Here is a 14,654-nt window from a genome sequence, read left to right on the forward strand (position 1 = left end):
ACAAGTTTTCCAATCTTCCAGCCTGCCACTGGCTTTTGCAATATGGTATGCCTTCGTTTTTATGTTTGTTATCTTTAACTTCCTTGCTGAGCCATGGATGCCCTCCGCTTACAGTCCGTCTTTCTTGCTGGAATATATTTTGGTTGGGAGGAATTGAATATCATAGAATTTACAGTGCAGAAGGAGGCCATTTGGCCCATCGAGTCTGCACCGGCTCTTGGAAAGAGCACCCTACCCAAGGTGCACACCTCCACCCTATCCCCATAACCCAGTAACCCCATCCAACACTAAGGGCAATTTTGGACACTAAGGGCAATTTAGCATGGCCAATCCACCTAACCGCAACATCGAGGGCCGAAGGGCCTGTACTGCGCTGTAATGTTCTATGTAACCGGCACATCTTTGGACTGTGGGAGGAAACGGAGCACCCGGAGGAAACCCACGCACATACGGAGAGAATGTGCAGACTCCGCACAGACAGTGACCCAAGCCGGGAATTGAACCTGGGACCCTGGAGCTGTGAAGCAATTGTGCTAACCACAATGCTACCGTGCTGCCCTCTAACAACTGCCACTGCCCAACGACAGTCCTACCTTTTAGTCTTCCTGCCCAGTCCGCTAGAGCAAAATCCTCATGCCCACGTAACTACCTTTGTTTAACTTCAGAACGGTAGTGTGGGGCTCCAGTTTCTCGCCCTCAAACTGAATTTATTCTATCATGCTATGATCACTTTTCCCAAGAGAATCCCTAACTGTAATCACTCTTCCCCAGAGGATCCTTAACCACAAGGCCATTAATTAATCCCTTCCCATTATGCAATGCCAAATCCAGAAAACCAGCTCAGTGGTTAGTTCCAAAACATATTGCTCCAAGAAGTAGTTTCTAATACATTAAATGAACTATCCCTCGAGGCTACCCTTGCCAATTTGATTAATCCAGTCCATATGCATATTAAAAACACCCACGATTATTGTCACACCTTTCTTACAGGCCCCCAGGGCTTCCAGGTTTATACTGTGCGCCACTGTGAAACTACTGTTTGGCACCTATAGATTACTCCCACGAGGGACTTCTTTCCTTTGCTGTTTCTTATTTCTACCCAATCTGATTCAACAATTTGATCTGCAGTGCCTGTATCATTTCTCACTACAGCTCTGATCCATTTATTAGCAAAACTATACCATCTCCTTTTCTTTTTTGGCTATCCTTCTGAAATACTGAGTACCCTTGGACACTTCCAGACCTGGTCTCCTTGTAACCATGTCTCGGAATCGCCAATAAATCATATCTCTCGGGTGAAGACTGTCTCATTGGAACAACTCCCTCCTTCCCTAGTACTGGCACCAATGTCTCATGAATTCAAACCCATTTCTCCCATTCTAACCTTTGAACCACGCATTTACCTCTTTAATCTTATTGACCCTGTGCCAATTAGCTTGTGGCTCAGGTAGTAACCCGGTGATTATTACCTTTTTGGTTCTGCTTTTTAATTTAGCCCCTAGCTGTTCATATTCCCTCAGCAGAACCTCTACCATGTTCTCACTATGTCATTGGTTCCCATGTGGACCACGTCAACTGGATATTTCCCTTCCCACTCCCAAGTTCCTCTAGCCCAGATGAGGTATCCCGAACCCTGGCACCAGGTAGGCAACACCATCTTCGGGACTATCGATCCTGGTCACTGAGCAGTGTCTATGCCCCTAACTAAACTAGCCCCAATTGCAAAGGCATGCATTCAAGCCTGGGTATCATGCGCAGACATGCATGATGTACAGCTGGTGATCGAACACCATCTGCACATTCAGGTAGTGGATGTCCTTCCTGTTAATGAAAGTCACTCCCTGTCGAGCTGGTGCTTTGAGGGCGACATGCGTGCCATCAATAAACCCGTGGACCTGTGACATGTCAGTGATGGCACTAAATTCTGTGGCACTGACATTCTGGTGGGCCTGGTCCAGATTAAAGTTAATGTACATAGATGCCCGGGCCCATGGGGCATCTGTGACATCTCTTATGCACATGTGCAAGAATGTTTGCAAAATCTTGCATTGGTCCCCTCTCGAGTCCTGGAACGAGTCAGAGGCAGAGAAGTTTAGGGCAGCCGTCAACTTGACAGCCACCTGGAGCGGGTGTCTTCCCCCTTAGCCTTGTAATGCTAGGTGCTTTGCTTATTTCCCTCTGTGCGGTCCCAATGTCTCAGAGGTGGCCAGATTAACACAATCAGTTCTCTTAAAAATTTAAAGGCAAAGACACAAATATCTGTAAGAGAAAGCTGTCACTTCATTCACCTCATCTATACTTTCCTTTCACTAGAATTTATGAATTCTTTTAAACTACACTTTCAGGAGTTCTAGAGAATCTTTGCAGTCTAATAACATTTCTTATATCTTTAAAACTGAAATCAAACATTTCTGTTTGATTCCAGGCATTAACAAATTTGCTTGTTCTTTCCATAAGATATAGGAGCAGTGGGGAGGCTGTGGTGGAATGGTATTATCGTTGGACTAGTAATCCAGAGACCCAGAGTCATGTTCTGGGGATCTGGGTTCAAATCCCGCCATGGCAGGTGGTGAAATTTGAATTCAATGAAAATCTGTAATTAAACAGTCTAAAACCATTGCAGATTGTTATAAAAACCCACCTGGTTCACTAGGGCAGCATGGTAACACAGTGGTTAGAACTGTTGCTTCATAGTGCAGGGTCCCAGGTTCCATTCCCAGCTTGGGTCACTCTGCGGAGCCTGCACGTTCTCCCCGTGTCTGCGTGGGTTTCCTCCGGGTACTTCTGTTTCCTCCCACAAGTCCCGAAAGACATATTGTTAGGTAATTTGGACATTCTGAATTCTCCTTCAGTGTACCCGAACAAACGCCGGAATGTGGCGACGAGAGGCTTTTCACAGTAACTTCATTGCAGCGTTAATGTATGCCTACTTGTGACAATAAAGATTATTATTAATAATTTCCTTCGGGAAGGAAATTTGTTGTCCGTCCTTGAATTGGCCACGTGACTCCAGATCCACAGCAATGTGGTTGACTCTTAAATGCCCTCAAGATGGGCAATAAATGCTGGCCCAGCCAGCAAAGCCCACATCCCATGAACGAATACGGACCAAGAGCTGGAAGGTGGAATTAGACAGAATAGTTCTTTCTTAGAACATACCCTAGGAACAGGAGTAGACAGTTTAGCCCTTGAGCCTGATTCACCATTCAATACGATCATGGCCTCTACTCCACCATCGTGCTCGTTCTCCCTTGCCCTTCAGCCCATTACTAATTAAAAATCTGTCTAACTCCTTCTTAAATTTGCTCACTGTCCCAGCATCCACCGCACTCTAGCGTAACGAATTCCACAGATTCACGACCCTTCTCCTCATCTGTTTTAAAACTGCGACCCTTTATTCTGAGACTACGACCTCTCATTCTAGAATGCCCCACAAGAGGAAGCATCTGCTCCACGCCTACTTTATCCATATCTTTTATCATCTTGCCTCAGTGCTTCTGAACTCTAGAGTGTATAGGCCTAAACTGCTCAATCTCTCTTCATCAGACAAACCCCTCATCTCTGGAATCAATCTAGTGAACCTCCTCTGAATTGCCTCCAATGCCACTTTCTCCCTGTGTCTGCGTGGGTTTCCTCCAGGAGCTCCGGTTTCCTCCCACAAGTCCCGAAAAACGTGCTGTTAGGTGAATTGGACATTCTGTATTCTCCCTCTGTGTACTCGAACAGGCACCGGAATGTGGCAACTAGGGGCTTTTCACAATAGTTTCATTGCAGTGTTAATGTAAGCCTACTTGTGACAATAAATATTATTATTATTATCTGTCATCAAATAAGGGGACAAAATTATGCACAATACTCCAGGTGTTGTCTCACATTCTAAAGTTGCAACAACACTTCCTTACTTAATTACTCTCTTCCTTAGATATAAATGCAAAATTCCATTTGCTTCCTTTATTACCTGCTGTACCTGTATGCTAGTTTTCTGCAACTCATGCACGAGAAAACCCAGATCCTTCTGCACCGGAGCATCCTGAAGTCTCTCCCTATTTGGATAATAAATTGACGTTCTATTTTTCCGACCAAAATGGATGACCTTACTTATCCACGTTAAATCCCATTGTCACATTTTGGCCCACTCACCTAACCTATCTAATATCTATTTGTATGGTTCTTATTTCCTCATTGCAACTTACTGTTCCACCTATTCTAGCGCCATCTTCAAATTTGGCTATAGAACCTTCTACTCTGTATCCAAGTTGTTGATATAGATTGTAAATAGTTAGGAACCCTGTGGCACTCCACTAATTACATCTTGCAAACCAGAAAAAGACCCATTTATCCCGACACTCTGTCTTCTGCCCCTTAAAAATCAGGTAAATTCCATTTTAAATACTGAAATAACATCTCATGTTCAGATATTTATTAATTCCAGTTTCAAAAACAGGCTTGGTGGTTTGTTGAAAAGTAAAAGCTTTTATTCTGTGCTTTAATTCTCAAAACCGTTGGCTTAATTCGTAGCTGGAAACCATCATCACCTGTTTTTTTTTAAACTACCCACGAACAATCCATCTGGCTCTGGCCAAGAGCCCAATAAGTTAATATGTCAAATTGTAGGTTACATTAAAATCAAAATCTGTGTGGAATTTCTTTGATCAACTGTTGAAAGAGTTAACTTTGCTGAAGAACGTAAAGGGTGGGCAGAGAAAAGTTGACACGTCACTTTACGTAATTTAGCTAACTTTACTATTTTCTTAAATTTTGCTCAAATTTCATCTCTTCAATTTCCAAGTTTTGCTACTTAATCAAAGTTGAAAGAAATTATTTGTGAAATGCCTGTTAACTGAATCTCAACAAATTGTGTTGAACACAACTGTTTTGGAAAATTTAAATTGGATTGCTGCCAAACTGCAACATTATCTTCTATTTTGGGAACAAATTGACTTTGCAATTCTAAATTTGTACAGATTAATCTCAAACTCAATCCTTTTAAATTCCGGCACATTTTGAATTTCTTTTCAACAGAAACTTGCAACAGTTCAAATTAAATGAATTTTAGTTCCCTTTCCAAAATAATTCTCACTTGAGGACAGCACCCTGCTTCAACAATGACTTAAATTGAATGTACGGTATTCCTTCAACTGGGTAAATTAACTCTTGAGTAAAGGTTGTGGGTGATGATTCTCTTATCGTAGACACTGAGGTGGGGGGGAAGAGAGGGAGAGAGAAGAGAGTTGTGTGTTTTCAACTGTCCTGGTTTTGGAGTCAATTACAACTACTCGCTGATGACTGATTTGTGAGTCAGATTGTTTGATTTTATCCAAACACAGAATGATCTGCTTCAGGGGAAACAATACTTTCTGGCTGAATTAACTTAAATTCCCCACTGCATCCTCTAACTCTTCACTTGTTCTGGTATTTCTGACTAAATCAATATCTTCCAATCTTTGGACTAGCAGGAGTAGTTTTTTTTTCTTAATGCATCCTATCATCTGCCCCTGTTCACGACATAATTGATTGGGATAGATGTGCTCTCCTGCCAGCAATCCATTCCATTCTGCAGCTCATCTACCAATTCCCTTAATTCTTTGCATCTTTTATTCAGTTGTAAGGCACACAGATGTGCACTGTAGGTTAATTTATTCCGGGCTTTCTGAATCTCTTTAGAAAACCTATCAAGGATACGCTTGTAATCTCCGTCACATTCTTCTACTGGTCCTAGGGCATTATTTGCTCCTGAGACTCCTGTCCCCCGTTGAACTGTCTGTCCCCCATGTTCATCTGTCTATCCGTCGCATTCCAGCATATGCCAAAGCCATTATTGTCTTTGCTTTCACTACTTCTACAATCTGAGGTGTTGTTCTGCTATAAACCTTGTGATGGAGTCCTCAGCCCTCCAATCGAAGTTCATGGTACTCTTTTCCTATTACTGCCCATCTCTGCGCAGTTTGTTTTCAATCCTGCGCTCTTTTATCAACTTGTTTGCGTGTGGTTTCTTTAAGGGGCTTCCCGTCGTGATTTTGGCTTCTGTCTTTCCTGACTGTAACCCACCAGCACAGCTCTGCCTCCTCAATTCACACCTCCTGTCCTGGGTTCTCCTTTCATACTCTTGCTACTCTACCAGATCGTCCTCGGGCAGGCTTGCTCGATTAACGATGGTAAATAAAATATACCTACCTTGTGTGCAGAGCCTTTGCGATGATCCTGCCAACTACACAAAATTTATAGTGGTGTGGGCTTCTTCCAAGTAACCACAGGAGATCCAGGGACAGGTTACAGTAGTTTATTCAAGATTCAAGCATTGGATTGGATTGGATTTGTTTATTGTCACGTGTACCGAGGTACAGTGAAAAGTATTTTTCTGCGAGCAGCTCAACAGATCATTAAGTACATGGGAAGAAAAGGGAAGAAAAGAAAATACGTAATAGGGCAACACAACATATACAATGTAACTACATAAGCACCGGCATCGGATGAAGCATACAGGGCATAATGTTAATGAGGTCAGTCCATAAGCGGGTCATTTAGGAGTCTGGTGACTGGGGAAGAAGCTGTTTTTGAGTCTGTTCGTGCGTGTTCTCAGACTTCTGTATCTCCTGCCCGATGGAAGAGTAAGTAAACCGGGTGGGAGGGATTTTTGATTATGCTGCCCGCTTTCCCCAGGCAGTGGGAGGTGTACATGGAGTCAATGGATGGGAGGCAGGTTCGTGTGATGGACTGGGCGGTGTTCACGACTCTCTGAAGTTTTTTGCGGTCCTGGGTCGAGCAGTTGTCATACCAGGTTGTGATGCAGCCCGATAGGATGCTTTCTGTGGTGCATCTGTAAAAGTTGGTACGGGTTAATGTGGACATGCCGAATTTCCTTCGGTGCTGTTGTGCTTTCTTGGTGGTAGCGTCGACGTGGGTGGACCAGGACAGATTTTTGGAGATGTGCACCCCTAGGAATTTGAAACTGCTAACCATCTCCACCTCAGCCCCATTGATGCTGACAGGGGTGTGTACAGTACTTTGCTTCCTGAAGTCAATGACCAGCTCTTTAGTTTTGCTGGCATTGAGGGAGATATTGTTGTCGCTACACCACTCCACTAGGTTCTCTATCTCCCTCCTGTATTCGGACTCGTCGTTATTTGAGATCCGGCCCACTATGGTGGTATCGTCAGCAAACTTGTAGATGGAGTTGGAACCAAGTTTTGCCACGCAGTCGTGTGTGTACAGGGAGTAGAGTAGGGGGCTAAGTACGCAGCCTTGCGGGGCCCCGGTGTTGAGGACTATTGTGGAGGAGGTGTTGTTGTTCGTTCTTACTGATTGTGGTCTGTTGGTCAGAAAATCGAGAATCCAGTTGCAGAGTGGGGAGCCAAGTCCTAGGTTTTGGAGCTTTGATATGAGCTTGGCTGGGATTATGGTGTTGAAGGCAGAGCTGTAGTCAATAAATAGGAGTCCTTATTTTCGCGATGCTTTAGGGATGAGTGTAGGGCCAGGGAAATGGCGTCTGATGTGGACCGGTTGCAGCGGGACGCGAATTGCAGTGGATCAAGGTGTTCTGGGAGTATGGAGGTGATGCGCTTCATGATCAATCTCTCGAAGCCCTTCATGGAGGGAACTACCCTAGAGCAACCTCTGGCGGAGCACCCTCCTCTAAATACAGCTCTCTAACACAGCCCTAATAGGGAGGACATTCTAAAACCACACTCTCCCAAGTCACACATACAGACTGCTTGCTTACACAGTTAGTTAACAGACAGAGAACATTGTTTTAAAATTCCGATCTTGTCTATGTAGATTTTGTTATTAAACCTTCACCCAAAAGCTTGTTTGTAATCCAAGTCGAAACTGTCAGCTCTTCTAAAAGTAAACAACCTTGCTGGCGTGTTCTGCTGATGTTAAGATCATGAGGTATAGCATTTTACTAGCATGTGCTTTTACTCTAATGCAGGGGTGTTAGATCTGTTCCCCCTTATACTAAACCTATTTATTCACTCTTAGAGTTGCAATACTTTTACAGCTGCAATGGGAGGTTCAGCCACACCAGTGTCACCAAGTCGAATTCCACTAGTTCCAGGCCTATACCCCCCAACAAGCCCAAATAATTTAAAAGATTTGCTTACCCCCTAGCTCCCCCTTAGGGGCCACTGCGTCTAGGTTCAGTTTGTAAATACTCGCATCAAATCACACCTGGGGTGGAGGTATAAATTCTGGCTTCCAGTCCATTAATCACATTGAAATATATGCAATTTGTCAGTTTGCGGGTTCCTGCCGGTGTGGGGCGGGTAGCCCACTACAACTGGTGGCGCCGGAGCAGAGACTGGGGACTGGTCCACTGCCTGACCCCAAATCCGTTTTTCAGCCGACTTGTCATTCTCTGCCCAATCGTAGTGGCAGGGAGCGGAGAATCCCGGCCTATGTTTCTGTGTCTTTAGTGAATCAGGTGGATGTTGAAGATCCTACAGCACTATTTGAGTTTGCTGCTCGTCCTTTTAGCATTTCTTCCTTGATGAAATGAAAAATGAAAATCACTTATTGTCACAAGTAGGCTTCAAATGAAGTTACTGTGAAAAGCCCCTAGTCGCCACATTCCGGCGCCTGTTCGGGGAGGCTGGTACGGGAATTGAACCATGCTGCTGGCCTGCCTTGGTCTGCCTCCAAAGCCAGCGATTTAGCCCTGTGTTAAACCAGCCCCTGGTGTTTGGTGAACACCACCGAAATCAGTAACTGGTGATTAATCTAATTGCTGTTTGTGGAATGTTTCTGAGAGATGTTACATATATGCAAGTCTCTCTTTTACAGTGGCAGAAGTTACTTCATCTAGAAAGTCAATTGGCCCCTGTAACTGAAATAAAAGAAGGGGCAGGGCAGAATCAGCAAAAGATCAGTTTCCTGATTACTATCTATTGCTTACCAGAGGAAATTGAAAACATGGACGTAGCATGAGAACATGTCTGAACTCAGGTGAATGTTCACCCATGGTTTGGATTTTTTGTTAATACTGGTGTTAAAGTTCAGATAAGAAGGATTATAACTTGAAACAAGGCACTGCATTCAGGAGGCTTTTAAAATAGCAAACTTGATTCTTTGTCATTCTCAAATTTACAGCTATGGAGATTTGTTAAAATTTAGCTTTTCACAATCTGGTAGCTGCTGCTTCTACTAGAAGGTTTGGGTCCCCCTTAAGTCAATTTCTTTATATGATTGAGTATCAAGATTATATCCCTGTCATTGGTCCTGGGTTTGCCAGGCCTTTTCTGATTATCAGATGCAACAAATGACGTCCAATTTTATTGACCAGTTCGGCTTCAACGATGAGGAGTTTGCTGATCAGGAGGGCATAGAGAAGTAAGTATGACTTATTTGAAACTGGTTTAAATTCTTGATTTGGATAGCTAGCTGTAGATCTTTATAGGAGCATGCAATTTCTTGAATCAAAGTATGTAACTAATTGAGGTGAAGTTGGTGCTATCCTCTGTTTTCCTTTCCTATTTTATTGCTTGGTCAGCAATCTTCCATTGAGTATAGTAAATCTTTTTTTTAACAGTCCCACATTTTTTAACTACTTTGGTCTCTTTTTCCTTCTTTGGGAGTGGAACTTGGTTCTGTCTAGCATGCAATGCACAGCTGATATATTTTAATCTTATGCTTGAAACTGTAAATCATTAATCTCTGGTTTTACATTTGGTTTGCTATGGTAACTGGAATATAGCACGGGCTTTTAACCTTTCCGAGCTGGAATGCATGTGATCAAACCAGTGACTAGACTATATTGATTATACAGAAATATGAGCTCCCTTGCACAGAAAATGGGATCACTTCAATGTGCAAATATTCCCCTCCTCACAGAATTGTGATATTCTCCTCTTCCTCCCCACCATAGGCAAAATATTCAAGACCGTCTTCCCCCTCCCGCCCCCAATGTTCCCATGAACTTGAAGACTAAAAACCTCTAGTATCTACTCTGTTTACACCACCGGCTGGAGGATTGTTAAAGGTTCTTTCCTAGTTTTTTTTTGGGGGGGGGGGGGGGGGGGGCTGCTGGGGGGTGGCTACTTGATTGGTAGATTTAGCTCGGTGGAATGAGCTTTTGAAGATCTCCAGGCCTCAACCTTAAGAGGCTGGGACTGAAGCTGAGCTTTTGCACACACAGATTAAAACAGCCAGCAGAGCCTTTGTGAGTTGGTTAATGGAACTTGTGCATTTCCACAGAGGAGGTATAATTGAGGCTTACTTTTAGCTTTTGAGTTCATTGTGAAAATTATTTCCATATTTCAATATTTTATGTCCCATTCTACTGAGGCCATATCCTATCAACAAATCCAATGATAACTACTGATATAAGGATCATTCCAGGCATTAACCTGTATTGCACTGCTACTGTTTTTTTCAACTTCTTAACTCTCACAACAGCTCTTGCTTTTTATCGGATGCATGGTAAGTGCGTGGTGAAGACAAAATGTTCAATTTACATCTCCCTACAGTTGAGCTGACCACTGATGTTTAGAGTCCATGCGCATTTAAAAAGAAATATTGCAGTGTGTGTTTGGAGCCTTCCTGTGTGGTATGTTAGTGAGTCCAGGTGTTAAACCTTTATCATTATCCCATTCAATGATAAATTGTGCTATTGCTAAGCATGTGGTGCTACTTTAAACTTACTTGATTTATTTTCCTGCACTATAAACTCCATGACCAGGAAGAAGTCTTACAACACCAGGTTAAAGTCCAACAGGTTTGTTTTGAATCACTAGCTTTTGGAGCACTGCTCCTTTTTCAGGTGAATGAAGAGGTAGGTTCCAGACACATAGACAAAGTCAAAGGTGCAAGATGATACTTTGTATGCGAGCCTTTGCAGGTAATTAAGCCTTTACAGATGCAGAGAGCAGGGTAATCCCAGGTTAAAGAGCTGTGAATTGTCTCAAGCCAGGACAGTTGGTAGGATTTTGCAACCCCAGGCCAGATGGTGGAGGGTGAATGTAAGGCGACATGAATCCAAGGTCCCGGTTGAGGCCGTACTCACTTGGCTATAGGTTTCTGCTCGACGATTCTGCGTTGTCGCGCGTCCTGAAGGCCGCTTTGGAGAACGCTTACCCGAATATCAGAGGCTGAATGCCCTTGACTGCTGAAGTGTTTCCCGACTGGAAGGGAACATTCTTGCCTGGTGTTTGTCGCGCGATGTCCATTTACCTGTTGTTGCAGCTTCTGCATGGTCTCGCCAATGTGCCACGCTTCGTGACACCCTTTCCTGCAACGTATGAGGTAGAAAATGTTGGCCGAGTCACACGAGTATGTACCGAGTACCTGGTGGGTGGTGTTCTCGCATGTAATGGTGGTACCCATGTCGATGATCTGGCACGTCTTGCAGAGATTACCATGGCACGGTTGTGTGGTGTCGTGGTTGCTGTTCTGAAGGCTGGGTAGTTTGCTGCAAACAATGGTTTGTTTGAAGTTGCGCGGTTGTTTGAAGGCAAGTAGTGGGGTGTGGGGATGACCATGGCAGATGTTCATCTTCATTGATGATGTGTTGAAGGCTGCGAAGAAGATGTCGTAGTTTCTTCGCTCCGGGGAAGTACTGGACGTCGAAGGGTACTCTGTCAGTTGTGTCCCGTGTTTGTCTTCTGAGGAGGTCGGTGCGTTGTTTTGCTATGGCGCGTTGGAACTGTCGATCGATGAGTTGAGCGCCATATCCCGTTCTGGGCAACCTCAAACAAACCATTGTTTGCAGCAAAGGCTCACATTCAAAGTATCGTCTTGCATCTTTGACTTTGTCTATGTATATGTTTCTGGAACCTACCTCTTCATTCACCTGAGGAAGGAGCAGTGGTCCGAAAGCTAGTGATTCGAAACAAACCTGTTGGACTTTAACCTGGTGTTGTAAGACTTCTTACTGTTCTCACCCCAGTCCAACACCGGCATCTCCACATCATGCCCAGGGAGGTTAACCTTTTCCAGATTTCTCCTGCTGCTACTCTTGAACTTGTAACAACAGGTATGCAAAAACTTCCATGGGAGATAAATTTCTTCCTTGTAATAAAATACTTCCCTCTGAAATATTTTTAAGATGGGAGAGCTCAGTATGTGATGAGCTGCATGATCATATCTATCATTTTAGGAAATTGGGGGAATTTACCTTCAAAACATTTGCGTTCAAAAATTATTGAACTTGATCAGTACATCTAGTGTAGGTATCTACCTTGAATACAAATCTGATTTTTTTTTTTTTTCAATTAAAATGGACAATTAAAGAGATGCTATTACGAGGTTTAGTCACACAGGAATTTGTTCGCCATGGTTTATCTCGGCACAGAAAATTCTCTGCGATTATATCCTTTCTGATCTTCCACATAACTATGAAGGCCTAGAGTGGAATGCTTGAAATTATTGGCCACAAACCATGACGCCAGACAGTGTCGATGGAAATTCCCCCTCCAATTTACAAGGAGCACTTTCACTAGTAAAAGGAAGAAATTCTAATGCTTTTGATAGTTTCAAGTTCCATTAAAGCAAGCAGGCCACAATCTTACAACATCTGCTTGATCTGGGACCTCTTAAACCCTGGCTGCATAGAATCTCAAGCATCAGTTGCAACAAACCAATTTTACTGTGGTCTTCAGTTAAAGTGTCAATTTAAGTAATAACTCTCGGATGACCTGGAACTAGAGTTGACTGGATGATTTACTGATGAAGATTTTGCTCCTACTTCCTTCCTGAAATCTTTGTCTATGTAAGCAATTGTCTTGTGAAACTTGTAGTTAACCCAATTTAGAGAAACCACTGGGTTAGGACTTGCCCTTGGAGTGTTCATGGAATTGCCTTGGTCAGTGCCTAGCTTACGCCTTTGATGTTGGCACTCTTTGCTACATAGACTAATTTATTGCTTTATTCAGCCAACTTGGAAGTCTCGAACATTGCTGAATTTTAAATGACATACTAAACAAATGGAAGGCAAGGATAACAATTTCCTGCATTTGGCACCCTTGCGAGATGTATCAGTTTCTCAAAGAATGTCATGTTCATATGGCATTCTTTTTGGATTTTTCCTTTTACTTTTTCTGAATTTCAATTTTGGGATCTTCCTCAGATATATTTAAGTTACTTACCTCCTGGATCTTTTCTGTATTCAACGTCCAACGCCCTGTGGTCTGTCGCAGATTCTGTTCAGAAGACCCCAAGTAGACTTTGTTGAGCAGTGGGCAGAATTTAGAGCCCTTTTTACTTCTGTTGCAGATTTCTCAGTCCAAGTATAGGGTTATACCATAGAGGAAATTGAACATTGGAGCAGGAAGGTATACTTTCATTGGATGTAAATATATTCAATGATTATGGGAATCTAAGCCCTTGTGAAAAGATGTTTCCTCTGATGGATAATATATAAATTGGTGAACTATTTCAACAATGTGCTGTTGATTCTTGTTATGGTTCGGGCCTTTAAAGTATAATTTTCTCTTCCCACAGTTGTACAGTGCTTCCTGTGAATGGAAGGGTACATCTTGCATCTTCTGCCCATGCAGAGGTTTAGCGCAGCCCGGGTCTAACAATTAGCTCAATTGAGGTAAATTCCATATTGCACTTTACGTGGACTTGTTCTACGGTTTTTTTATTCTATCTCCTCAGAAAATGGAATACTGCCACACAAATTCAAATACTTACAAACTAAAATATGATTTTTTAAACCTGGATTCTGAGATTTTTTAAAAAATATCAGAAGTTACTGTATCCACAAATCTACACCAAAAAGCTGGGGGGATTATCCTTTGGTAGTTTAAAGCCATGCCCAATGTTTCATTTACAATGCAGTCTGAAGGGCCCCTCTGAAAGTTTTGATAAATATCCACATTAATTTGCAGCATCTTGTTAATTTTTGTTCAATTTGAATTCGGTTTAAATAAACTGGCACACAAGCTATTTTTGCCCAATTGCAATTTGAGTTCAGATTATTCAAGTTGATGCAAATATTGTGTTCTGATTTGACTTTAACCAATGAGACCACAGTACTAAAGTAACCTATTCCAAGCACCTCACCTCAAAATTCAATTGAAGTTAACCAGCAAATCAGAAATTAAGCACAAAAAGGATAGATTTGCCTGTTTTTCAGGGACCCGAATGGGCATGGTTTGGGATGTCACATGTGGCCTTAAGGATGTCTTGTTCTGAATCGCTCAGTCCCATCAAAACACCTTGCCTTAAAACTTGATTGGAAAGCACCGATCTTACTCTTGCAGCAACAAAAACATCTATTTTATAAATCAAATTTTCTTTAATACTTTGAAGATGGGCTATGAATTAAATTCCTGTTGTTATCGATATTAATTAACATAAAACTGAGTTGATAGAAAAAATATGTAAATTACTTTCAGGATAAGGTTAATGATGCAGCAAAATACATGTGCTATCAAAAAGGAAGCTAGAATACTGGTAAAGAATTGTACTCATGCCATTTGAAATCGAAAGGCACAGTGCATTTTTTAATGGATGTAGCAGCACTAAGTGTTGACAGATCGATTAAACCCACTAGAGTCACTGCCAACTCCAATAATGTATATCAAAATATTTATTTGGTTTCTCAAGTCAGACCTCATCTTTATTGAGCTCATCTTGTCATCAATCTCTTACTCATTGGTTAAGTGCTTATCCCTCTTTTTCTAATTGACCATTCCTACTTTCATCATTCAGTA

General features: G+C 42.5%; 1 protein-coding gene across 9 annotated transcripts in view; it reads left to right on the forward strand.

Annotated features, from left to right (window-relative positions):
- ppp6r3 (protein phosphatase 6, regulatory subunit 3) overlaps window positions 1–14,654 on the forward strand; it is a 169,948-nt gene that overhangs the window by 115,827 nt on the left and 39,467 nt on the right. For 5 of the 9 annotated variants that reach the window (XM_072466549.1, XM_072466550.1, XM_072466547.1 and 2 more), the window contains one exon: window positions 9,230–9,327. In XM_072466549.1, the coding sequence (XP_072322650.1) occupies window positions 9,230–9,327 (98 nt within the window). The remainder of the gene's footprint in view (window positions 1–9,229; window positions 9,328–14,654) is intronic. The other 4 variants (XM_072466552.1, XM_072466555.1, XM_072466553.1 and 1 more) reach the window with 2 other exon arrangements.

Source organism: Scyliorhinus torazame, chromosome 10, assembly GCF_047496885.1.
Source record: "Scyliorhinus torazame isolate Kashiwa2021f chromosome 10, sScyTor2.1, whole genome shotgun sequence".
Taxonomy (NCBI): Eukaryota; Metazoa; Chordata; class Chondrichthyes; order Carcharhiniformes; family Scyliorhinidae; genus Scyliorhinus; species Scyliorhinus torazame.